Source organism: Drosophila bipectinata, chromosome 3L, assembly GCF_030179905.1.
Source record: "Drosophila bipectinata strain 14024-0381.07 chromosome 3L, DbipHiC1v2, whole genome shotgun sequence".
NCBI classification, from domain to species: domain Eukaryota; kingdom Metazoa; phylum Arthropoda; class Insecta; order Diptera; family Drosophilidae; genus Drosophila; species Drosophila bipectinata.
Window position 1 is genome coordinate 12,781,628 of NC_091738.1, and position 22,124 is coordinate 12,803,751.

The following is a 22,124-nucleotide window of genomic DNA, read 5'->3' on the forward strand; positions in this document are numbered from 1 at the left end:
GAGAGTTAAAATTTTTGATTTCTGAAAGCACTGCCCTGAATCGGTTAAGCCCTATATACACGCACAGTTTCAAAAGAAAAGGAAATACAAGAGCTATCACATCTCCCGCCAAATTTAGGGATCTCCCTAAATTTGGGTTTTCCAATGTTATACATCTATAAAACTTGTCATATATATAAAAAATATATTTATTTCCTTTTGCCCCAAAAAGCAAAAGATAAACAAACATTACCAGACACAAAACATTTTTAAAGAAGAAAAAATTTGTAAAGAGAAAAGATTCTTTAAAGTTGGAAAGAATATTCGAAATGTATAAATTATTGTATTTATGTATATCTTCAATGATATTACTTTCTAATATTCATAAAGTAATATTATTTGGTATTATTTTAATATCTCGTGACAATCTGGATAGGCCAACGTGACACTATCAATACCATCGATAGTTACATCGATATTTTTACAGCTCTGTACGTCGCCACAAATAAAAAAACAAAACAATTCGCACAAAAACATTGCAAAAAAGGTAAACGGCGGGGTCGTGAATTGAAGTGGTAAAGAGGCACTCTAGTAGATAATAGTATAAGTAATAAATAAAACTCGCTGCAGGAGATATGTGAGCATTAAGAACAAAGCCGTTGGCAGAGTTTCATATCATTGAGTGGGAATAACCGATAAGAGCAGCTGCGGATTGATAAAGACGGATCGCCCAACCGTGGACTTTGTTTTTGATAATAGTGGGTGGAGAAGAGGCGGTCGTGGATCGCGAATCAAAGGAGTGATAATCATAAACCACAATCTCAACCACGTCACACAGGCCACACGCCTCCTCCTCCGCCTCACCCCTGCTCTTCTCGGACACACGTGCGTCTACGTGTGTGTGAGCGCAAAGAACTCTTTTGTAGTCTGAGTTAACTAATTAAATACGTTCCCCAAGGTGTTTGGCCAATCAAAAGTGATTGCAAAAATAGAAGGCATTTAAATGTTTTATTTCCAAGTATAATTTATTTCTTTAAAGTCATTGAATAACTTAAAGGTTACGTGATTTTCTATATGTATCTTATAATCCTCAATAGAATGGTCTTAAGAATGTTCGTTGTCATCAGATACAAATGAGATTATTTTGGACCTGGACAAAGTTACGCAGAGCTGAAATAGAACTAAACCGCTCCTCATGTAATATTCAAACCTTGCACCTTTTAGTGGGGTTCACTCCCCAACAATGTTTACACGTTCGAGCACTCTCTGTCTGCAGTATCTGCCAATTGCCCCATAATAACTACCTACCCGGTTCCTCCGTCCGGACTTTGTTCCCCTCGGCTGTATATGTACATATAGTAGTGTTTCCAGGGGAGTCATCGATTCGATAGCCAGAGGCCAAGGCTGATTAGATTCCTCCGCCAACGGTGGCTATATGGCAGCAATAGGTTGCGAACATCTTAGCTGCCGTTGAAGTCCCCAGTTCGTTGTCAGCTGGCGTGGATTTCAGTTGGTTTTCCTCTACTCCCGTCTTTTTAGCCGTCTGGCCGCTAGTTAGTTTTATTTTTTTCGCGGAAAGTCAAAGTTGAGTGAGTGTGAGATCGTAACTTTTTGAGAAGCGTTTCATATGGGACCGTAAACCGTAACTTTTACGATCGGGCCAGTCGAGGGGAAACCTACAATTAAAGTTGAAATTACGTAAAGTTCACATTATTATGATTACAGATCAAAATGGTGTCGCTGGAAAAGCTGAAACAATTGAGACTGATACACCTGTGCATCGCGCTCACCTTCTTCACCAGTGGGCTATGTCTGAACCTGATTCAGCTGGTGATGCACGTTACCATCAAGCCCATAAACAAGAGACTCTTCCGGAAGCTGATGTACTATGCCTGTTACTCGCTGTATTCCCGTGAGTTTGACCCGAAAATCTCTGAAAATCATAATTATCGATCTTGATTCCTTTCCAGAACTTGTTTTTGTGGCCGATTGGTATGCCGGCAGTAAGATGACTGTCTATATGGACAAAGAGGACTTTGAGAAGCGTGCTGGCAAGGAGCATGTCCTGCTCATCATGAACCATAAGTACGAGATCGACTGGCTCAACGGCTGGATGATCTGTGACAAGCTGGGTGTCCTCGGCAACTGCAAGGCCTACGCCAAGAAGCCCATTCGCTACGTGCCCATCATCGGATGGGGCTGGTGGCTGGCCGAGTTCGTCTTCCTCAATCGCAACTTCGAGAAGGACAGGTCCATTATCACCGAACAGCTCAAAGTTGTCTTCTCCTATCCCGATCCCACCTGGCTGCTGCTCAACGCCGAGGGTACTCGCTTCACTCCCGCCAAGCACGAGGCATCCGTCAAGTTCGCCCAGGAGCGCGGCATGCCGGTGCTGAAACATCACTTGATCCCCCGCACGAAAGGATTCACTGCCAGTTTGGCGCCAATTCGCGGTCTTTGCCCCGTGATCTACGACATTAATCTGGCCTACAGGCCCACAGACAAGGTAATCATTGTTATGCTATAGCTACAGTAGAGATTCTTTACCTAGGAACTTCGCATTTCCTTTTTTTTTGATGTTCAGGCCAACATTGCTGTGACTTTTAGAAGCTCAAGGTCAGAATTATCTTCTATGCAGAATTGTGCATTTATATGTATTTATAAAAGCCGATAAGCTTTACCACATTAGTCAGTATAGTCGATTCCGTCTGACTGTTGGCAGCAATCTAATCATAAAATGCTTCAGCTATCTGGCTAATTATCTCGATTCCAAAAATAATTGCAGCAAATTTGACAAAATCTGTTTATGAGGCCACTAAATAATCCCCTTATATTGCGGCTATAACGTTGATGGAAACAAATTGATAAACGATCGGGTATTTTTTTTTAAAAGCTCGTTAAAGCAAGTATTTTGTTGATGGTGATTTAGCGTGTTTGTGTCATCATTAATCCGTAAAGTCAATATCAATCAAAGTCATCGCTATTTTCAATTAAATTTTTCAGACTTTAATTAACTATTTCTCTCTTTTTAGAACCCTGCCACTATGCTGAGTCTGTTGCACGGTAAGAGCGTGGAACCTCACCTTCTGATGCGTCGTATTCCTCTGGAAACCGTGCCTGAGGACGAGAAGGAAGCGGCTACATGGTTACAGAATCTGTTCGTCGAAAAAGACAAAATCATCGATAGCTTCCTCGAGACAGGCAGCTTCTTCAAGACATCCGGTGTGAAGGAGGTTCCTGCTTACGTGAACAAGCCCCGGCTAAGTTCGCTGCTCAATTTCGCCGGCTGGGCGATATTTTCGCTATTCTGCATTTTCTACTACTTGATTACTTCCCTGCTGGCGGCCAACTGGACCGCTTTCATTACCGCCCTCTCCGTGCTGGGGCTATGTGAGTTTAATGAACCATTTGTTTAAGATCTTAATCTAATAGACCTTTCACCGTTTCAGTCTACTGGCTAATGGGACAGGCCATCAACAAGACCCAGATTAGCAAGGCTTCGAATTACGGAGCGGCAAAAGCAAGCACAAAATAACTTTCAGTTTTGCATTTAGTTTGATTGTTGACAAACTCAATTATCTACACGTGACTTTTTAAAAGGCAGTCCTCTCACAAATCTCTCTGCTACAAGGATCAATTCGCGATTCCTCCTCTCCTGGAAAGGACGATGTAATAGTGTTTGAACAGAATAAATAATACTTGAATGTTTTGTCTAAGTTTATGGTTATACGGGGCAACTCCCGTAAGCCAGAGCCATAAGTTTGCGTACGTAGTTCGTAGTTGTACTGTACACCTAAGTGGAAATTTAATTGTTTAATCAAGTGTATTTTGGCGAGCATTGCAATAATTAAAATAACCGATAGAAACTGCTTTGTGTTTTTATATTCCTAGAGCAAGCAGTGCACTGATAAGGGCGCAAACAGCTGATGATCGCAAGCAGTGGAGAGAGAGGTATTTTTTTTTAGTATTTACTCTGCCAGTAAATACTAAAATATTTGTACCTTGGCGCGATGAAGTTAGTTATAAAAAGGTAATTTCAAAAATAAACTGTGGTTATAAAAATATAAATAATGATTACCTTACAATTGATGTGTATTTATCACGTCAAAATAAATGCGATAATTCCTTTATTGCGCAACTACAATAAACACAACTGTAAACTTTGAGCCAAGATACATTACTGTTCGGGTTTTAGTTTTCTTATCTTTGCTTTCCTTGGTTCTCGACATATATTTGCTTATCACCATGTCAAACACTTTTGGTCATTTAGAATATTGATAATATTATCAGTTGTAAGAATCAAAGGCGGCGCTCGTTCCGCTGGTTCCTCGTGTAGACTGCCCCCGTGCCCTTGACTACCCCCCACACAAATACACTCAGCATAAATTTGTCGTTATATTGCGAGATAAGCTATTCTGCTGGTTCCCCCCAAAACTGATAATAGCTGATTAATAGAATCGGTTTATAGGTTTTTTTTGGGGTGTAAAAGATCCTTATCACCGGGGCCCAACTTGCCAACGAAATTTTTATTTCATTCAGTTGGATTCGGTCGTTTGGTAGCACAAGTTGTGACTTCTGGTCTCCAATTTGTTAAGATCCCCAAATATAGGTGAGTTAGTCACTGTGTGTGTGTGTGTGTTCTACAGGAGACTATCTATAAGGTGGACAAAAAGACAACAATTGTGAAATTATCTGAAACCTGTGAAGAAGAAAAACACTTAAAGTATTTAAAGGTGGATAAGTCCGAACCTTTTATGATCTTTTAATTACCAGTTTCATCTTTAATCCAAGCTATATAATTATATATAAGTAGGTACTGTCTACCTGTGTGTGCTTTTACAGTGCTTATAATTCAAGCAACTCGGTACGTCCGTGATACATTGGGTGCAAAGTTTGATTGGGGCCATAATTATTTCGATATCGCTTGCTAGACATATTTATTAACTCCATATTTCCGTAGTGGAATACCGAATTTCTCAAGTAACATTACGTAAATTCCGGTAAAGTGATTCTTTAATATTAATTCATTTATTTTTAGCTTAGGATGGGCAACTACAAGGGCCTGGGGCGACTGCTGATCGCCGTGACCTTTTTCACGTGCGGCTTCTTTGTCAACATCGCCCAGCTTCTCCTGATCGTTCTGGTGAGGCCCTTCGACAAGCGACTCTCCAGGAGTATTATGTACTACCTTACCTACTCCTTTTACGGCAGTAAGTTGATCTAAAAATCTTTTAAACTTTAATTTTTGACTACAAAGTATTGATGCCAATTTCCAGTTCTGGTTTGTGTCGCCGAATGGTATGCCGGCAGTAAACTGCACGTCTTCATCGATCCCGAGGATGAGAAGTACTTCCTGGGCAAGGAACACGCCCTGCTCCTGATGAACCACACCTACGAGATCGACTGGCTGACCGCTTGGATGATCTCCGACAAGCTGGGCAACCTGGGCAACACCAAGGCCTATGCCAAGAAGATGCTGCGCTACGTCCCGATCCTGGGATGGGTCTGGTGGATGGCTGAGTTCATCTTCCTGGACCGCAACTTCGACAAGGACAAGATCGTGATCAAGAACCAACTGACCGAGGTCTACTCCTACCCGGATCCCGTGTGGCTACTGCTGAATGCTGAGGGTACTCGCTTCACTCCGGCCAAGCACGAGCTGTCCGTGAAGTTTGCCGAGGAACGTGGCCTGCCCATCCTGAAGCACCATCTCATTCCTCGCACCAAGGGATTCATCACCAGTCTGCCCACCATGCGCGGCATTTGCCCTGGCATCCACGACATCAATCTGGCCTTCAAGCGTACTGCTGAGGTGGGTGCTCCCAAGTCCCGTATAATGTCCAGGATAGCTAATTATTATCTGTGATTTTCTAGCCCAAGCCCACCATGTTGTCTCAGTTGAACGGAGAGGCTGTGGAGCCGTACATGTACATCCGCCGCGTTCCTCTGAGTGTGGTTCCCGAAGGTGAAAAGGAGGCTGCTCAATGGATGCAGGACTTTTACGTGGAGAAGGACAAGCTCATCGACAGCTTCCATGAGACAGGCGACTTCTTCAAGACCTCCGGGGTCAAGGCTGTGCCGGAGAAGATCTACAAGCCGCGTCTGAGCACTCTGCTCAACTTTATTGGCTGGGCCAGCTTTTCCACTCTCCTGATTCTGTATTATATGGTTACTTCCTTGCTTGCCGGCAACTGGATTGGCTTTTTCACCGTCTTTTCCATCTTGGCTGGATGTAAGTTCATTAAATGCAATATTTATGAGTCAACTATTTAACCTAATGAGTCTTTTACAGTCTATGGCCTCATGGAGCACGCCGTGAATGCCTCCAAAATCAGCAAGGCTTCCGCCTATGGAACTTCTGCCAAGAAATAGAATCCTATTCCAGAGTTTATATACTCGGTGACATTTTTTCATGATTTAATCGAAAAATGGACTGTAAAATCTTTAGAAATAAAATAAAAACCAACTGAATAAATATTTTAATGAACTGATTAATAAGATTATTTCTTTACTCTTTCAGAAGGTATTAAAAACATTTTTTCGATCAATAGACTGTTACTATAGTTGCTTGTCGCATTGAAATGTCGTAAGCCTTGTCGCATTGAAAATGATTTTAATCAGATTTATTAAATCACAAATCTAATGAGTACTGCTTGATTAAAAAATATTACTTGATAACTAAAGTGCACCAAAGCTAAGTGCTCCTCAAAAATTATAATAAGATTAGGGCCTAGTTAAACGAACACTTTTCTTTTACTAAAAGTTACTAACAGGATTAACCGATCAGGATCGTTATAGTTATGCTACCTATCGATATCCATCCGAATCATCGACAGCATCCGATATTTGGCTTTCAAAAATTTGGTTTTTTGAAAAAAAAAAGTTTAGAAAGCTTTCGAAAAGAGAAGCGTTTGAAACGCTTGTGGATCGGACCGGAGAATAGGATGTACGAACGGATTATTTAACGCCGCAAAAATGGCTACGCTTGGAAACAAAAGCCAATCACAACGAAACTTCAATTTTAATTAATAAATCTTCTTAGTTTTCGGTTCAAATACGGTGCCTCTATTGGCGATAAATATTCGACGGGTCCGCGAGTGTCCCAAGTTAATTTCGACTGTCTATATATAGATCCTCTGTATAGGCAAGCACAATTGCAAATAGGTTAAATTCTAACGCCTCGAAATGGGGAATCAGCCGGGCAAGCTCCACACGCATCAGAACCAGAGCGGGCGCCCCAAGAAGAATGTCACCTGGAAGTCTGCAGGCAAGTAGAAATAATCCGGAAAGGATCCCATCATTCGCTGGTGGCCTGCAAGAGATACAAATATTTTTCTATTGGATCAGAGGCAGGTCGAAGGCGGACGACGGAGCCCACATAGCATAGATGTCGGCTGGTGGGAGCGCTAGAAATGCATCTATTAATAGATCCAATCGCACACTCAGTGGTTGCCGTGTTGTGTTCTGTGTTCAGTGTTCTTCTGGTTGTCCGTCCGCTTTGTCTGTCCGTCCGTCTGTCTCTCCGTCCGGCTATGTGCCCCCAAAAACTTGCTACGTCAAAGTAATGTTGTTGTTCGGAATTTGAGGAAAACATTATGCTGGGAAGCCACTCGAGCACTGCCAAGTGCATTGGTTACTTTCAATCCTATTTATCTTCTTTTAAAAAATAAGAATCTTTTGTTTTTCAAATAATTTTTAAATTTATATCTCAGATATATTTAAATCTTCAATAAACCCGAAATGTCTTCAAAAACTAAATAGATTTCTGCCCATCTTGTAATCCCTTTTCAGAACGACCCTCCCCGCCAGGACGACCCATACTTACACCACTAGCACTGCCGGAGCAACAGCCAGACGTGGTCAACCTACGCTGGGATCGTCCACTTCACGATGGCGGCTCCCCCATCACCGGATACACCGTGGAACATCGACGCATGGGCTCCCCGCATTGGGTGCGGGCCACACCAACTCCAGTGGCTCGGTGCGATGTGTGCATCAGTGGATTGGAGCCTGGATGGCGCTACCAGTTCCGCTGCTTTGCCGAGAACATCGTTGGGCGGTCCGATGCCAGCGAGTTGTCTGATCCTTTGACGGTGACTCTTCAGAGGAACGCCATCACCGTGCCCCGTTTCATCGACGAGCTGGTGGACACAGATGCTGTGGAGGATGAGCGTATTGAGTTCCGGGTGCGCATCCTGGGCGAACCTCCGCCGGAGATCAACTGGTTCAAGGATGGCTACGAGATCTTCAGTAGCCGGCGCACCAAGATCGTCAACGACAACGATGTCAGTGTTCTGGTCATCCACCAGGTGGCCTTGACGGATGAGGGAGAAATCAAGTGCACCGCCACCAACCGGGCGGGTCATGTCGTCACCAAGGCCCGGCTCATGGTGCAGGCTCCGCCAAAGATTCGCCTTCCACGCACCTACGAGGATGGTCTGATTGTGGAAGCGGAGGAGGTGCTGCGACTGAAAGTAGGAGTGGCTGGGCAGCCGCCGCCGGCCATCACGTGGCTTCACGAGGGCGAGGTGATTGCCCCAGGTGGACGCTTCGAGGTGGAGTACATCCTTCCAAATTACATCATATATCCTTAAATTAAAAATTAACTTTTCTCCGCTAGGTCACCAACACGGAGAAGAACTCGCTGCTCAAGATCGACAATGTCCAGCGGGAGGACCGTGGTGAGTACATGGTGAAGGCCTGGAACCGACTAGGCGAAGATACTACCTCGTTTCTGGTCACTGTGACGGCCAGACCCAATCCACCGGGAGCTCCAAAGCTGAACATGTCCTTTGGAAAGTCGGCTACCCTGTCCTGGACGGCTCCACTAGATGATGGTGGTTGCAAGATAGGCAACTACATTGTGGAGTACTTCCGCGTCGGCTGGAATGTCTGGCTGAAGGCGGCCACCACTCGGGCTTTGACGACAACGCTTCACGATCTGATCGAGGGATCCGAGTACAAGTTCCGGGTGAAGGCAGAGAACCCTTACGGATTGAGTGAGCCCTCCGGGGAGTCTGAACTGCTCTTCATACCCGATCCGAAGAGGGGTATCACAAAACCCAAGTCAGCCATCCGGATTGCTGGGGACGAGAAGGACAAAAACAAGGGCAGTGCTTCGTCGGTGCAGGTTCCTCCACGCCGGAAGACCCTCTCGCCACCACGTCCGCATGCCGATGCCGCGACTGGAATGTCTCCCAAGCAGTCGCCCAGCGCGAAGAGGAAGCCGAAACCTCAGCTTATCGACAACGAGCAGCTGCATCACGAGATGTCCTACGGCACCTCGGATCAGGCTCTGAAGATGGATGTGCGGAAGAGTCCTTCCCAGAGCAGCGCCGACTTGGCCGCCAAGCCGACGACCGCTGGCTCCAATCCGAAGCTCAACCTGACCCTGGTCACCACTACTCTGGCCCCCGTGGAGAAGGTGTTAGTACCAGAGAAGGTATCGCCTCCAAAGCCACCAAAGTCGCCGACCCTTTCGCCGCTCAAACTATTCAACCCGAAGCCTGCGTCGGCTCCCAGGGACAGAAGCCCTTTGCAGCCTCAGCCTCTGCCAACGCCACCCAAAGAGAAGCTGGAGAAATCCTCTCCCAATCGGAAGAGAAGTCTGAGTCCACCCAACAAGAGGCAACCGTTTCCCCTTCGCAAAAGTCCCACGCCACCGGAGCCCATCAAATCCACACCAGCTTTGCTCAGGAGTGCGGAGCCTGTCCAGTTGGGGGTCAATCAGAATGTGCGGCGCTTCTCCGGTCAAACCCTGAGCCCGGCCAGAAATGTACCCTCCTTGGCCCTGGCGGTGGCTTCAGGGGTGACTGCAGTGATTGGTGAAAAGCTGCCAACTATAGAAATCAGTGCGCCTCCAACGCCCCAAGAGGAGCTACCACCGATGCGATCCCCAGCTCCTTCCTCTCCATCTCCATCTCCAGTTCCAGCTGCAGCTCCTTCTACTTCTAGGCGATTCTCCAGGACGGCGGACAAACACGATGACGTGCATACCAGCAATGAGTTTATGCTCGTAGTCTTCGATAAGAACAGCAAGGTCAAGGACAAGGACAGTGAGTATCAAGGGAGGTTAAGGACTCCAGGAAACTACATACTAACTTTTTACAGAACAAGACTCCTTTGAGCTGGACCTGGAGGACGCTATTCAGCCGCCGCCCATTTCGATTTCGGCTCCGGACCTGGCCTTCCTGGAGTTCACCAACTTGCACACCACCTTCCCGCTCCGTCGCTCCGTAAGCTCTACAGAGCTTCTTTACGAGCGGGCGATGGCCAGGTTCTATGAGGCTGTAGAACTGGAACAGGCCTCCAAATCGCGAAAGACATCGCAAGAAAAGCTGGCCAATCCACCTCACCAGCCGCCGGCCAATCTTCGAAAGCGCCTCGGTTCCATTTCGGAGGCTGAGCGGGTTTCCTTCGAAAGAAGGAGCGAGCTGCGTCGCCAGTCAGCGGACATGGTGTCCATGGGACGCAAATGGGATTCCAGGGAGAATGTCAACGAATCGAATCTGTCGCGCATCCACACCACAGGACAGCTGCCTTTGGAAACGCGCCCCAGTCCCGAGCCTAGACAGCAGCTGGAGCAGGAGGAACTGGATTTGGAGGAGGAACATCTTACTGAGAGCACGGCCGACGACAGCGAAGACATAGACTACGACGAGGACGAGGAGTATCGACCGCCTAAGGAGCTCCAGCAACAGTCGAGCTGTGACCTTGGATCCGACTATACGGAGAGCACTGCGTCCTCGGAGCAGGACTCCATTGAGAAGTTTAAGATGGAGCTGCTGGCACGAACTCGGTCGCCGAGTCCCCGGGATCTGGAAACCTATCATCCACGCAGTATGGCATCTGGAACGTTCACTCCCTACCGGGCGCCTACTCCGGAGCAGGCAGCCGTGGTCCTGACTCGTCCAGTGCCACTCCCAAGCCCCGATTTCGTGCCAAAACCCATTCTGAAACGATCCTCCAACGAGAACGTGGAATTTCTACCTAGTCCTCAACCCACTGGACCTGCCAAGGAATCGATTACCGCTTCAGCCCCTCCGACAGTGCCTCCCACTAATCCTAGTAATCTCAAAATGGACTTGGCGAAGGGCATCAAGTCCTTCTTCAGCCGGGACAAGCGATCAGCCACCGAAAAGAACACGGAGGCTAACGCCGAGATATCCAATCCTTTGGAGAAAACAAACGCAGCAGCTATTGCGGCCGACTTGGAAGCAAAGCGACGGGCCAAGGAGGAGGAGGAGCTGCGACGTCAGGAAGAAGACCGTCTTATGCAGGAGGAGTCCCACGCCGCGGTGGACCATTACAGCGATCTGGTGCGCGAGGTGGGCAGCTCCCACAGATACCACACGCCGCTCTACCTGGACAGGGATGAACTGAAGCGGGCAGCGGCAAAGGCTGCGGCAGAAACCGATGAGGAGGACCTGCTGACCTCCACCAAGGCGGAACTGAAGAAGAGGCTCGGTAGCAACGACGACATGCTTTTGGCTCCGCCAGTGGTCCGGGAACGCCGTCTGTCCATCTCGGAGCGAGAGCAGCTCGTCCATGTCCGAGATGCTGCCAGCAACCTGGCACTTCACAAGGCTCCTGAAGCGGAGGAGCAACCTCGGCCGGACTCTCCTGTCCAGCAACCGTATGAGCAGCCCGACGAAGAGCCGGAGTATCCCACTGTGCTGATTGTACCACCCCCCAAGTCCAAGAATAAGAGCGAGTCTGAAACTGAGAGCGTCATGAGCGAGATGGTCGAAGCTCGTCCTGATGCCAGGGGCAGGACTCGCCTGGTGAAGGTGAAGAGGGTGATCAAGAGGCGGGTGCCTTCCAGCACTCGTTCGCGGGACGCCTCACTTAGTCGAGCACCCGCTCTGGAGGCTACTCCCTCGACAGCACTTGTCCTTTCTGCTGCCGACCGGGATCTTCTCGAGAAGGCAGCCGCCCTGGCCTTACTCCAGTCGGAGGAGCAGGCCCACGAAAAGGTGCGCTCCGCCTTAAGCTACTGCACGGATCTGGTCCTCTTCCTGGTGGCCTGCTATGTCTACTTGTTCAAAGACACCCGCCTGGTGCTGCCCATCCTAGGACTAATCATCTACCGACAGTTGGGTGAGGCCGTTAGGGGTTACATACCCGGCTGGATGCGACGCCGGATGGTCGGGGATGGCAGCTAGGAGATCCTTCAGATCCCATCCCATCCCCTAATCACACTCACATGCGTTTATCGGTTAAGTTAGTTATTATTACATACGACTTATTTTAATATGTCTTAAGGTAAAGTTGAAGGTGTTCTCATCCTCATCCTCATTCTCATGCCCAGCTCATGGCTTATCCATTTACCCCAAACTGTATACGTAAATCCTTTTCAATCCTCTCGGGATTCCCATGTAACCATTGCTTGCTTTAACCTTTCAATATTCGGATATCATTCATTTGGCCAGGACTGCAATATATTCCCGTAATCCTCCATCTCGTAACCCCCATCCCCATCCCAAGTTTGGTTTTGCCTTGTGTATGTATGTGGAGCTATGTACATCCTGATGTTATGAAGTGTTCGTTGGATTGTTTGGTGATTCACTTTGAAAATAAAGCTTAGCATGTTATAAATTCGTACACCTGAGTACTTTCTCTTGGACAATTTTAGCCCCTTGTTTACCCAATATCAGAGACTTCCGTGGGGGATTTGGAGATGCTGCTGGGAGAAGAGCTAATCTCGGAACTATAAACAGATCGAAGAACGCTTATCAGATCCCGCCGAGTGTAAACAGTGATGTTGCTGCGACAAATTCCGGGGATTTGTTATCAGAAGATGATAATCTGGGAATGATATATAAAGGGCGATATATTTTCGGGGATCCGTCATCTTCCTTCAGTCATGGCTTTCACTCTGGGCTGGCTGTTTCTGATCTCGCTGGCCAGCAGCTCCCTCGCCCAGTGGCCACCTCAACTGATTGGACCACCCAATGGACAGTATCCCCCTCTTCCCATCGGAACCTTAGCTCCGCCGCCAACTCTGACCCAGGACCTGGAGCCGATCCAACTATTAGTGCAGTGGAAGCAGCTGAAGCAACTGGCGGTGCGTTACCTCATTAACGATGCCCAGTTCCAGGCCTTTGTCCGGATTATCAACAGCAACGACGCCGTCACAGCCCGCTGGCGTCTGCTTTCCCAGCCGGAGCTCATCCTCTTCCTGCAGTGGGTGGACCAGCAACTTCTCGCCTCTGGTGGCGGCTGGGAAATGGAGGAACAGGAGCTGAAAGTGCCACTGTTGAATCGCTTTCCCTATTGGTCTGGCACGGTCTACGGCTGGCAAGGATTCCTGAACGAGGCGCAGCTATATGTACCCATATACGCCATTCGAGCACACATCGATGCGAAACTTATGCAGCCGGGCATCTTCTCCCAGTTCTGGTCCAGAGTCCAGGGCCTTCGGGTCGTCTACGATCGCTGGGTGGCTTCGGCGGAAGTTACCCGCTTACTGACCCAGCTTCAGAACGCTGGCATTGACACTGTCCAGTTGGACGTTGGAATTCGTCAGTTCTTTGGATGGAATGTCGTAAACATAACCACCACACCCGCTCCAGCATCTCTCCCTGCTCCAACCCGAATCCCGGGTGCAGTAGTGCCCCCCAATAACTCCAACACAGTGACGGTTTAGGGGACTCAGCTAATGCACAGTGATGGGAAAGACACATGGTCTGGGACATGGTCAAAGGAGACACCTAGGCATTGTAAATATTATACAATTTTAAATGGAATTTAAAATATATTACAAATCGTATGTGTATAAAGGGGCAGGAAACTAAACACAAGTAGTTTTTTTTTGTTATTTTGGATAAAACATTAATTTCCTAATAGGTAAAGGTACAAATCTCTAGGAGGTAGACCTTCCCATCACTGCTGATATAGCCATGGGGTATATTTGCCTGATCTTTGTTCTAGTTTTAACAATAAATGGGACTAACTACTTCTATGTAAATCGCAAATCAGACTAATTCAATAGCCTTCTGATTGCTCAAAACTTGAGCTTTCCAAGCGTGTCGGACACCTTTTGGGCATTTCCCGCCTTTTTCTTTTGGTTCTTGATGGGAGCCACCGCGGCCTTGGGCTTCTTCACCACCAGATCCTTGTGCAGCGTCTTGAGGCTGGCATCCACCTTTTCCTGCTTAGCCTTGACGGACTCCTTGATCTAGAAATTACACCCAGTTTAATGTTTTATTATTTTAGAGACCATAACTTCTTACCTGCTTTAGCTTTCCCTGCACCTCCTTGGGCTTCTTGCCTTTGCCCTTGTTGCTGTCGGCCACCTTGAACACATTTTTGGCCTTCTTGGACTTGTTCAGGGGAGTCTTTGGCTTCCCTGCCCCGGGAGCCACCTTTTTGTTATTCGCCTTGTTGCGACCCATCTGAAAATAGAATAAGAGGAGACATGGTTCATGGTTTTTAAATAAAGTAATAGCTTTATTTCCTTTAAATATCAAACACATTTCACTTTGGTGGGCACATCCTCCTCCTCGCCGCTTCGCTTCCTAGAGGCTACCGAGACGGCCTCTTTGGGAGTTGTCAGTAATCTGTGCGAGAGCCTGAAGGAAACCCTGTACATATCCTTGTTGGGTGCCACGTTTCTAACAAAACTGATGCCCTGGAGTAGTTCATCATCCAGGGTGGTGCCCAGATTGCTTTCAACCAGCTCTTGCACTAGCTGCTTGGTGTTTTCTCCCTTCGCAAACGAATAAACATGGACCAAGGGGTAAACTACATTACTAGGGAGGTCACTCAGCTCCTCCTCCTTAAAAATACCTCTAAAAGCATCCAAGAACTCCACTGCCATGGCGGGAAGATTCATGGTTATGTGGATGGAATAGGAGGTGGTGTCAGTTTCCAAAAGGCGCTTCAGCAAATCTTTCTTCAGCTCTTCCAGAATAAACTGCCGCCCGTCCTTGTTAAACATTTGGATGTGGGACAAGCACTTGTTCCTTTTGGCATTGTGCTGCAGCCACTGGAAGCTCACTGGATTTAGATCATTGGCAAGCACATGGCAGCGTTTCTTGGCCGCCGGGACACTAAAAGGCCCCACGCCTGCGAAGACATCGTAGAGCACGTCTCCGGCATTTAGCAACTTTACAATCCTTTCGTGCTCTGTGGAGAGGCGTGGATTCCAATACACCTTTGAAAAGTCAAACTCAAAAGGCACCCCATTCTCTTTGGTCTCCACCTGGTAATCTTCCTCTCCACAGATCAACTCCAGTTGGAAGTTGCGGTAAGTGTTGTCTATAGTGGCAGCCTTGTTCACCACCGTGCGGCAGTTGGGCAGCTTGTCTAGAAAGACCTGACCAATTAGCTGCTTGTAGGGCAGCAAGTGATCTCTAAGATTCAGGTGAACGATGTGGCCGATGCGGGAGTAGGAGGTGAGGCCTTCCTCCTCCGCCGGCAGGACGCTCTTCAGTATTTCGTTGGCGCTCCAATTCTCATAGGATAGTTCTAGGTCCGATACAATAAAATGCTCCTTGGTCACCTCCCTCTGCTGCAACTCCTCAGTGGGCAGAGAGTCCCAGTCCTTAACGGGTGTCGGATGCAGAAGGATCTCACGGTTAGCTTCGAGCGCCCTCACAGGATGCAGGTGCTCCATTTTAAGCAGAAACTTTTTGACCAAAGGCATCACCAGCTGGACGTGGGACTCAGGTACACGCAATCTGGGAATGGGGACACTCTTCTGGAACCGCTCCCTTTGCAGCTCCTGCATTCCGCGAACGGAGGCAGGTGGCTGGAGGTCCAAGCAGTCCATGTTTCGAAAGTAGTGACGTAAACGGGTGGATAAAATCGTTATTTCCGAAACCCTCACTCTGGTCACCATAGGTATCCAAGCACGTGTGGTTCTAATTTTCAGTTTTTCTCCTTTCAGATGATTTAGAACGTGCTGCTTTTAACTTCTAACTATGCAACTGTCTGTGGCACTACCTTAGGTTTCATAAAATGCAAAAACAAAACCCAATGTACCTTTAAAAATTCCGAAATTCGTTAGAATTTGCTCCTTCCTTTTTAAAGCCAAACAAAATGGTGAGATTCCAGAGGTAATCGATAAACATTCTGCGTTTTCCGTTACATATTATGCGGTCACACTTATTTTTTAAAATGTATACTCTCCCAATATTTTAAAAATTAAACTACCTTTTAGTTAAAAGGACATCTCCCATTAAACCTATTTGGACAATTTTTAGTCACATTTTATTTTTATTTAAAAATAAAAATTCAATTATGAATAAAAGATTAAGTGATTAATTTTTACACGGATTAGCTTTTATAGTGTACAATATGCACTTTCGCTGAAGATTCTTTACAAATTGTTACAAAAATATCTTGTATTTGTCTTTAGCTAAAATGACTAAAAACTAATTTAGGTCACTTGCTTGACCATCGATGTGCAACAAAACTAGGGCCGAAGTTCAATGGATTTACAATTTGTGCTGATATTTATAAGCGCGTCTCAAAGTGCTTATGGTTCCGGGCCGAGTTTGCGTACAAAAGCAAGTTTATTTCATTTTTGTAGTAATCTATCCGCGGATGGCTGGACCGTTTAATTTACATACATATATACCTATCTTTAGTCTGTGGCAGAAACGTACAATCAACAGGTAAAGAGTTAGCTTATGCCAAATAAAAACGATCGAAACGGGGGTAAGACGGGTTGAGCAATTTAGAAAAGTTAGCGTTAGATTAGGGGAAGCCTTGTCTCGTCGGAATCCGAATGACATTTCTACAATTAAATAAATAAAGGCAAAACGCTCTCTTAAAGTAAGCCGCCTACACCACGGTGATATTGGAGCTTCCAGATTCGTTTGGATTGGGATTGGGCCGAATTATCGACGGTAGCGGCCCAGGTACGCCCGGCAGTTGGGGCACGTGTGATGGACATCCATGCAGTCGTCGATGCAACAGGGTATCAGACAGCATCCCAGCCAGCAACTGAACAAGATAAGAAAGATTCAATGAATGCACGTTCTTGGACTATGAATAATGCAGCCCACTTACCCGAACAATGCAATCAGAAATCCAGACAAGTAGGCAATCATTCCAGGCTCTGTGCGCGTCGTCGTTTCGATCTCAGCATGGCAAGACGGACAGATCATGTGGGTCGAGGTGCGGCTAATGGGCACCACAGTGGTCACAATCGTGGTGTTTGCCACCGGCGTGTAGGGACCCACAGGCTTCACCCCGCCGACGGCCTCCTGGTAGGACGGTGGCGCCGAGGGAGGCGGCACATAGGTGAACTGCGGTGGCGCACTGCTGCCCGGTTTGCTCATTTTGGTAGATTAATAAATGCACTTGGCGTTCTAAAAAGGAAAATTAAAAGAGAAAATAAACTAATCATTTAATTGGAGATTCGTGCAATACGTTCTGGCAATTGAGGCTACTAATTGTTTAATCTGAATCAGAGTTCTATTCAAAAATACTATAATTTATATGGGAACACCTTTAAAAAAGTATTTTATTGATAAGTTTATACACTTTTTTAATAAAGAACTGTTTCAAAATAAAGGTAAATGTCCAACTGAGAGGCGATTAAAAAAAACAAGGACTAAAAATAGATCACAGCCCTATGGCCAGCCATGAGTCACTTTTACTCATTTGGCACAAATCGAATCTATCAAAGAGAAGAGCATTATGCGATTCTCTTGAAGAGACATCCACATATATATACCCTGCAAGACAATTCTGAAATATATATGCTAATACATATAAAGAAAATACAATAAATTAGATTAGATTAGTGTGATTCTTTCCCAAAATGTTGAGTTAGGTTGAGGTTTTTGGACTTAAAGGTGGGTAGCATTTTTCGTCAGTGTACTTTGATGGAAACGCGGACAGGGCTTGATCATCTAAAAGAGGTCACATCGCAATTAGCAATTTGAATTCCATGAAGGGAGTATGTATGTACTCATGTAGGTAATTGGAAGCGTGTTTGGAGTTTCTGGTTGATGATTGTTCGCTTCAGATAAGTTACTGAAATTGGCAGGCAATGATTTTAAACAAATATTTGACCCAATAGACAAATATTCAAACACTTTTTAGCGAGGCACTATGGACAATGACCTGCCCCTCATCCAATAGCCAGGCCAACTTTCTCCGTTGGCTGGCATGCAACAGATACCCGCACAGTCAGATATCCACATGGAAACTCAAAGTTGCAGGCGGAAGTAGATATGGCCGAGTGCCGAGAACCAGATGTCTTGGCCAGAACGCCAACAGTTGGCTAAAAGCTGATGCACTTGGCGGAAACAACTACAGATTCGATTCAATGCTGGATACGATGATGGATGTGGGCGATATGCATTTCCAAGCTGCTGAATCAACTCTGAATCGGTTTATACTTGATTTCGGCCAACACGATAATGAAATTAGCAATCGCATACGTCACTATTTTGGGGTTTCCAAATTTTCCGCGCATGGAGAGATAAAGACCAGAGGCGTATGACCGACTGACGACACTAATTGACGATTTTCAGCCACAGGCACGACAACCAATCTTACAGATACTGCATTACAGTGGTTACGTCAGACAATTATCTCTCAGCTCAGATGAATCTCTGGTTCTTTCAAACTTGACATCCAGCTAATTGGCTTTTGTTGAAAAAGTTTTTCTAGTTATTGTCTATATGACTATGAAAACTAATAAAAATAATTGTTTAATTTATGTCCTCTTTTCTTAGAAGTTCTTAATGGGTTCGAATACTTTTAGTTTGTTTTTAAGGGAAATTCTTATCTTTTGGGAAATGGAACTCAATTTCACTTTTAAAAAATGATATCTGATAACTTTTATTTCTCTGAAACCACAAAGTCTTAAGACATTAAGAGAGGGTATTATAAAAATTAGAATTCAGCTGTGTATGTCTGTGCGTGCAAGGTCTGACAGAAGAGATTTGAAAAAAAACGTCTTAATATGTATTTAATTTTAGCCTTTGTGTTAATTTCAGACACAGTGGATGTGTGGCCTTTTGAAAATATAAATAATAATGAATTCTGTTCAAAGGTAGGTTGTTCCACAACTTCAACTTTGATCTTTAACTTTTTTTAAGAAAAGCATAATTACAGCCCGCAGAAAGCAATTACTGGAAACTACAACTATCTGCTTGAGGTTGGGCGGCCTTGGGCGGGTGCCTTTTGAAACGGCCTAACCCCAGGTCCCCCCCTCAGCTCCATGATGTGGTTTCGTTTTGATAGTTCGCGCACATTATCTTCACACCAGATGTTTTGAATTGATGCTACAGATGACGTAGTCGCGCCAAAAATAGCCGCGTTTGTAGGCGGTAGCAAAAAGGGGGCGGGACGGCTAAAAAAAAAACAAGAGCAACACCTAACAGGTGTGTGTGTGTGTGTTCAGGTGAGGCTGGAATGCAAACTGGCGTGTTGCGACCAACTTTTATAGATGTAGGGTAGTTCCTATACTTTCAATCGCACTTTCAATTGTATCCGCGATATACCCGTAAATTCAGTTCATATTTATGCAAATTTTGAGCACACGCACATAACCAAAACATATGTATATACACGGGAAGATACATATGTATCTTAATCTTAGGAGTATCTGATTTTAGCAACAGTAAAAGGATTTTGAAATGCCGTTATTTAAATGCCTTTTATGATTGCTTACACCTTTGCAATTTAAAGAGTTTAATTTTTATTTCGAAAGTGGCATTACCTCGAAATTGGTTACGAGAGACTTTTACGTGTTTACTTTCAATAAATTAATTCGATATCCGTGTAACCAGGTGTGCTATTGATATTGGTATTTCTCTCCAAAATCCACTACCTATCGCTGTCTGGTCACACTGCAATCTTCGATAAACATCTGATTCAAACTTTAGGGTGGTCCTTTTGTTATTGTTTTGGTGCAGATGAAACAAATTACTCCAGACGTTTCCGAACTACAGCCCGTACGGGAGCACCGCTGTGACCAGTGTCCCAATCTGGTGTTCGGAAACCAGAGCCACTACCAGCTGCACCTCCGCCAGCGGCACAAGGTCGTCATACCATCAAATAAGACACCTGAGCCCACCGCCTATCATTGCCCCGTGGAGCAGTGCATCTACCATATCGAGAGAAAGGGCTGCCGGAGCTTTAGCAGTCTGCGGCTGCTACGACAGCATTACCAGAAGAGCCACCTGGACAAAAACTTCGAATGCCAAGGCTGTGGCGAGAAGTTCCTGCTCCAGCGGCACTTGGAGAAGCATGAGTGCTTGGAGCACAAGTGTCCTGTTTGCGAGCTGACGTACAACAGCAAGGCTGCCCTGAGGACGCACATGCGACGGAAGAACCACATTGCAGATATTCCAACGAACAAGGTTTCCATACCCTCGCTGAACACATGGAAAAAGTTAAATCCACCTCCGAAAAAAGTCCCAGAACTTCCGCCTTCGGAACCTATCCCCGATCCCGTACCTGAGGAGCAAATCCTATGCTATCTGCCCACCTTGCAGATTGAATATCTGGAACTAATCGAGTCACAGAAGTTGGACATTGAGACCCAGACAGAGTTCGATGATCTTAACGAGATCAAGAACGAAGTTCTGGCCCCATTGCTGCGCGACATTGAGACGCAGACTCCAGAGACGCGATGGGATCAGGGCACGATGACAGATGACATACCAGAGGAGGAACTACCCCCAGTTCAGGAGCAAAGTCAGAATCCAGCCCCACCGCCAGCAGAGAGCAACTTCCCGACCTATCCTGGAAACGAGTCCATGTTCGGTCTTCAGACATCCGCTCACATGTACACCCAGACTTGCGACGAACTGTTCGAGGAGCTGGGCCTATCTCACATCCAAACACAGACCTACTGGCCAGATAACCTGCACAACACCCAGCATACACAAACCTGCGAGGAGATGCTGAACGAACTGGAATTCCTGGAAAACTCTACATACACACAAACCAGGTGGTTAGACTGGCAGGAAAATGCTGAAGGAGGGGAAGGATAAAGGACATGAAAGTCGGCTTATACTGTTAATTATTAATACCCGTTTCAAAATACTTTTGTAATACAAATGGTACAAAATAAGTCACTTTTCACTTAATATCTAGGCAGCCTTTTCGCGAGGTCAGTTGTGTTTTATAGCCTTGCAGAGGGTATTATAACTTTGATCAAAAGTGTGCAACGCAGTAAAGGAGACATCCCCGATCCTATAAAGAATATATGTTTTCGATCAGCAACACCTCCTGAGTTCATTTAAGCATGTCCCTCTATCTGTCTGTTTCTACGCGAACTAGTTTCTCTCATCACGAAAAATCGAACAAAAATCTAAAGAATGTTTTGACTCAGGATTTTGATGCAGAACGGTGGCAAATCGATCTAGAAATCCAAAATCTAAAAAAATCTTGGAGGGAAATATTTTTTTGGATTTTTTGTCAAAATTTGTAGGGGGTCCCCTGCAAAAACACGGGGAATGCCAGTATGTCCCCAGCAAAGGCTATAACTCTGCCTCTGCGGGATGATTAAAATGACTTCTGGAACCATTATCTATCATTCTGAATAAAAATTCCAAGCAGATTTTAGTTTTTGTGAAGTTTTTGGCAAATAGCGCCAAGATGTATGAATGAATATACTGTCATACCATTTTCTTATAAATATATTCAAAATATATAAATTCTTATAGAATAGAACCCAATTAAACAAAAAAATAAAAATAATAAAAAAAAAAGTGCCCTCCTCCTCGATTCTCATATGGGGTACTTAGGAACACCATATTTTTTAAAAATAATTAAAAAATTCAAAAAAAAAAAAAAATTTTTTTGTTTTTACCTCTTTATAACCCGTCAATAGAGTCAAGAATTGGATGGATTCTTGAGAGCATTACCTTTCCACACGGTCGCATGAGAATAGGGAAAGTTATAGCCATCACAGTGGACCCTATAGGGAAAAACCCATTTTCAAGGGGTTTTTCACGAAAAATGGACAAAAAATCTAAAAAATATTTTGTCTCAGGATTTTGATGCAGAACGGTGGCGAATCGATCCAGAAATCGTTTAAGGTACTCCGCTTGAGAATCGGATAAGAATTGGGAAAGATATAGCCATCACAGTGGACCCTATAGGGGAAAACCCCATTTTCAAGGGATCCCATCACGAAAAATGGACAAAAAATCTAAAAAATATTTTGT

General features: G+C 45.5%; 8 protein-coding genes and 1 long non-coding RNA gene across 14 annotated transcripts; 5 read left to right on the forward strand and 4 right to left on the reverse strand.

Moving 5' to 3' along the window:
* The first annotated feature begins 419 nt into the window (after positions 1 to 419).
* Agpat3 (1-Acylglycerol-3-phosphate O-acyltransferase 3) lies at positions 420 to 3,845 on the forward strand. Of its 3 annotated transcripts, none has more exons than XM_017252240.3 (5): positions 420 to 526; positions 1,705 to 1,891; positions 1,950 to 2,485; positions 3,012 to 3,369; positions 3,429 to 3,845. In XM_017252240.3, exons 2-5 carry the CDS (start codon positions 1,711 to 1,713, stop codon positions 3,512 to 3,514), a joined length of 1,161 nt encoding a protein of 386 aa, XP_017107729.2. In that variant the 5' UTR covers positions 420 to 526; positions 1,705 to 1,710; the 3' UTR covers positions 3,515 to 3,845. The 3 variants fall into 3 exon arrangements, with proteins under 3 accessions (XP_017107729.2, XP_017107738.2, XP_070135932.1); XM_017252249.3 differs by having other exon boundaries at positions 493 to 554; XM_070279831.1 differs by lacking the exon at positions 420 to 526 and adding an exon at positions 1,471 to 1,568.
* Positions 986 to 4,140, reverse strand: LOC138926259 (uncharacterized). Its single transcript, XR_011442713.1, has 2 exons — positions 4,058 to 4,140; positions 986 to 1,655 (listed from the first exon to the last, which is right to left on the reverse strand). It is a non-coding gene; the product is annotated as an uncharacterized lncRNA (long non-coding RNA).
* Positions 4,141 to 4,485: 345 nt separating this feature from the next.
* On the forward strand, positions 4,486 to 6,477 carry Agpat4 (1-Acylglycerol-3-phosphate O-acyltransferase 4). 2 transcript variants are annotated; one of them, XM_017252280.3, is made up of 5 exons: positions 4,486 to 4,588; positions 5,018 to 5,189; positions 5,256 to 5,791; positions 5,854 to 6,211; positions 6,272 to 6,477. In XM_017252280.3, exons 2-5 carry the CDS (start codon positions 5,024 to 5,026, stop codon positions 6,349 to 6,351), a joined length of 1,140 nt encoding a protein of 379 aa, XP_017107769.1. In that variant the 5' UTR covers positions 4,486 to 4,588; positions 5,018 to 5,023; the 3' UTR covers positions 6,352 to 6,477. The 2 variants fall into 2 exon arrangements, with proteins under 2 accessions (XP_017107769.1, XP_017107777.1); XM_017252288.3 differs by having other exon boundaries at positions 4,534 to 4,588; positions 5,023 to 5,189.
* Positions 6,478 to 6,883: 406 nt separating this feature from the next.
* On the forward strand, positions 6,884 to 12,582 carry MnM (myomesin and myosin binding protein). Its single transcript, XM_017252300.2, has 4 exons — positions 6,884 to 7,246; positions 7,771 to 8,534; positions 8,600 to 10,034; positions 10,090 to 12,582. The coding sequence occupies exons 1-4, from the start codon at positions 7,165 to 7,167 to the stop codon at positions 12,141 to 12,143; spliced, it is 4,335 nt and encodes a 1,444-aa protein (XP_017107789.2). The 5' UTR covers positions 6,884 to 7,164; the 3' UTR covers positions 12,144 to 12,582.
* Positions 12,583 to 12,838: 256 nt separating this feature from the next.
* Positions 12,839 to 13,781, forward strand: LOC108132794 (protein G12). The gene has a single exon (XM_017252357.3). The coding sequence runs from the start codon at positions 12,845 to 12,847 to the stop codon at positions 13,625 to 13,627; it is 783 nt and encodes a 260-aa protein (XP_017107846.2). The 5' UTR covers positions 12,839 to 12,844; the 3' UTR covers positions 13,628 to 13,781.
* LOC108132803 (tRNA (guanine(37)-N1)-methyltransferase) lies at positions 13,623 to 16,060 on the reverse strand. Its single transcript, XM_017252368.3, has 3 exons — positions 15,967 to 16,060; positions 14,214 to 14,375; positions 13,623 to 14,158 (listed from the first exon to the last, which is right to left on the reverse strand). The coding sequence occupies exons 2-3, from the start codon at positions 14,373 to 14,375 to the stop codon at positions 13,985 to 13,987; spliced, it is 336 nt and encodes a 111-aa protein (XP_017107857.1). The 5' UTR covers positions 15,967 to 16,060; the 3' UTR covers positions 13,623 to 13,984.
* On the reverse strand, positions 14,403 to 15,941 carry LOC108132783 (tRNA (guanine(37)-N1)-methyltransferase). 2 transcript variants are annotated; one of them, XM_070280119.1, is made up of 2 exons: positions 14,770 to 15,941; positions 14,403 to 14,724 (listed from the first exon to the last, which is right to left on the reverse strand). In XM_070280119.1, exons 1-2 carry the CDS (start codon positions 15,821 to 15,823, stop codon positions 14,447 to 14,449), a joined length of 1,332 nt encoding a protein of 443 aa, XP_070136220.1. In that variant the 5' UTR covers positions 15,824 to 15,941; the 3' UTR covers positions 14,403 to 14,446. The 2 variants fall into 2 exon arrangements, with proteins under 2 accessions (XP_070136220.1, XP_017107835.2); XM_017252346.3 differs by having other exon boundaries at positions 14,405 to 15,940.
* A 184-nt stretch (positions 16,061 to 16,244) lies between the features above and the next one.
* On the reverse strand, positions 16,245 to 19,797 carry LOC108132814 (LITAF domain-containing protein). Of its 2 annotated transcripts, none has more exons than XM_017252378.3 (3): positions 19,667 to 19,797; positions 16,999 to 17,300; positions 16,245 to 16,932 (listed from the first exon to the last, which is right to left on the reverse strand). In XM_017252378.3, exons 2-3 carry the CDS (start codon positions 17,268 to 17,270, stop codon positions 16,827 to 16,829), a joined length of 378 nt encoding a protein of 125 aa, XP_017107867.1. In that variant the 5' UTR covers positions 17,271 to 17,300; positions 19,667 to 19,797; the 3' UTR covers positions 16,245 to 16,826. The 2 variants fall into 2 exon arrangements, with proteins under 2 accessions (XP_017107867.1, XP_070136204.1); XM_070280103.1 differs by lacking the exon at positions 19,667 to 19,797 and adding an exon at positions 18,381 to 18,399.
* Positions 19,798 to 19,817: 20 nt separating this feature from the next.
* On the forward strand, positions 19,818 to 21,025 carry Asciz (ASCIZ zinc finger protein). Its single transcript, XM_043213779.2, has one exon. It carries the CDS (start codon positions 19,863 to 19,865, stop codon positions 20,943 to 20,945), a length of 1,083 nt encoding a protein of 360 aa, XP_043069714.2. The 5' UTR covers positions 19,818 to 19,862; the 3' UTR covers positions 20,946 to 21,025.
* The last annotated feature ends 1,099 nt before the right edge of the window (positions 21,026 to 22,124 follow it).

Coding starts and splice junctions, on each gene's coding strand:
- Agpat3 (XM_017252240.3), top strand. CDS start 1,711: ATGGTGTCGCTGGAAAAGCTGAAACAATTGAGACTGATACACCTGTGC. Junction 2,486..3,011: donor CCTACAGGCCCACAGACAAG/GTAATCATTGTT, acceptor CTCTCTTTTTAG/AACCCTGCCACTATGCTGAG. Junction 3,370..3,428: donor CCTCTCCGTGCTGGGGCTAT/GTGAGTTTAATG, acceptor TCACCGTTTCAG/TCTACTGGCTAATGGGACAG.
- Agpat4 (XM_017252280.3), top strand. CDS start 5,024: ATGGGCAACTACAAGGGCCTGGGGCGACTGCTGATCGCCGTGACCTTT. Junction 5,792..5,853: donor CCTTCAAGCGTACTGCTGAG/GTGGGTGCTCCC, acceptor GTGATTTTCTAG/CCCAAGCCCACCATGTTGTC. Junction 6,212..6,271: donor CTTTTCCATCTTGGCTGGAT/GTAAGTTCATTA, acceptor AGTCTTTTACAG/TCTATGGCCTCATGGAGCAC.
- MnM (XM_017252300.2), top strand. CDS start 7,165: ATGGGGAATCAGCCGGGCAAGCTCCACACGCATCAGAACCAGAGCGGG. Junction 8,535..8,599: donor CCCCAGGTGGACGCTTCGAG/GTGGAGTACATC, acceptor TTTCTCCGCTAG/GTCACCAACACGGAGAAGAA. Junction 10,035..10,089: donor CAAGGTCAAGGACAAGGACA/GTGAGTATCAAG, acceptor AACTTTTTACAG/AACAAGACTCCTTTGAGCTG.
- LOC108132794 (XM_017252357.3), top strand. CDS start 12,845: ATGGCTTTCACTCTGGGCTGGCTGTTTCTGATCTCGCTGGCCAGCAGC.
- LOC108132803 (XM_017252368.3), bottom strand. CDS start 14,375: ATGGGTCGCAACAAGGCGAATAACAAAAAGGTGGCTCCCGGGGCAGGG. Junction 14,159..14,213: donor TGCAGGGAAAGCTAAAGCAG/GTAAGAAGTTAT, acceptor TGTAATTTCTAG/ATCAAGGAGTCCGTCAAGGC.
- LOC108132783 (XM_017252346.3), bottom strand. CDS start 15,823: ATGGTGACCAGAGTGAGGGTTTCGGAAATAACGATTTTATCCACCCGT.
- LOC108132814 (XM_017252378.3), bottom strand. CDS start 17,270: ATGAGCAAACCGGGCAGCAGTGCGCCACCGCAGTTCACCTATGTGCCG. Junction 16,933..16,998: donor TTTCTGATTGCATTGTTCGG/GTAAGTGGGCTG, acceptor TATCTTGTTCAG/TTGCTGGCTGGGATGCTGTC.
- Asciz (XM_043213779.2), top strand. CDS start 19,863: ATGAAACAAATTACTCCAGACGTTTCCGAACTACAGCCCGTACGGGAG.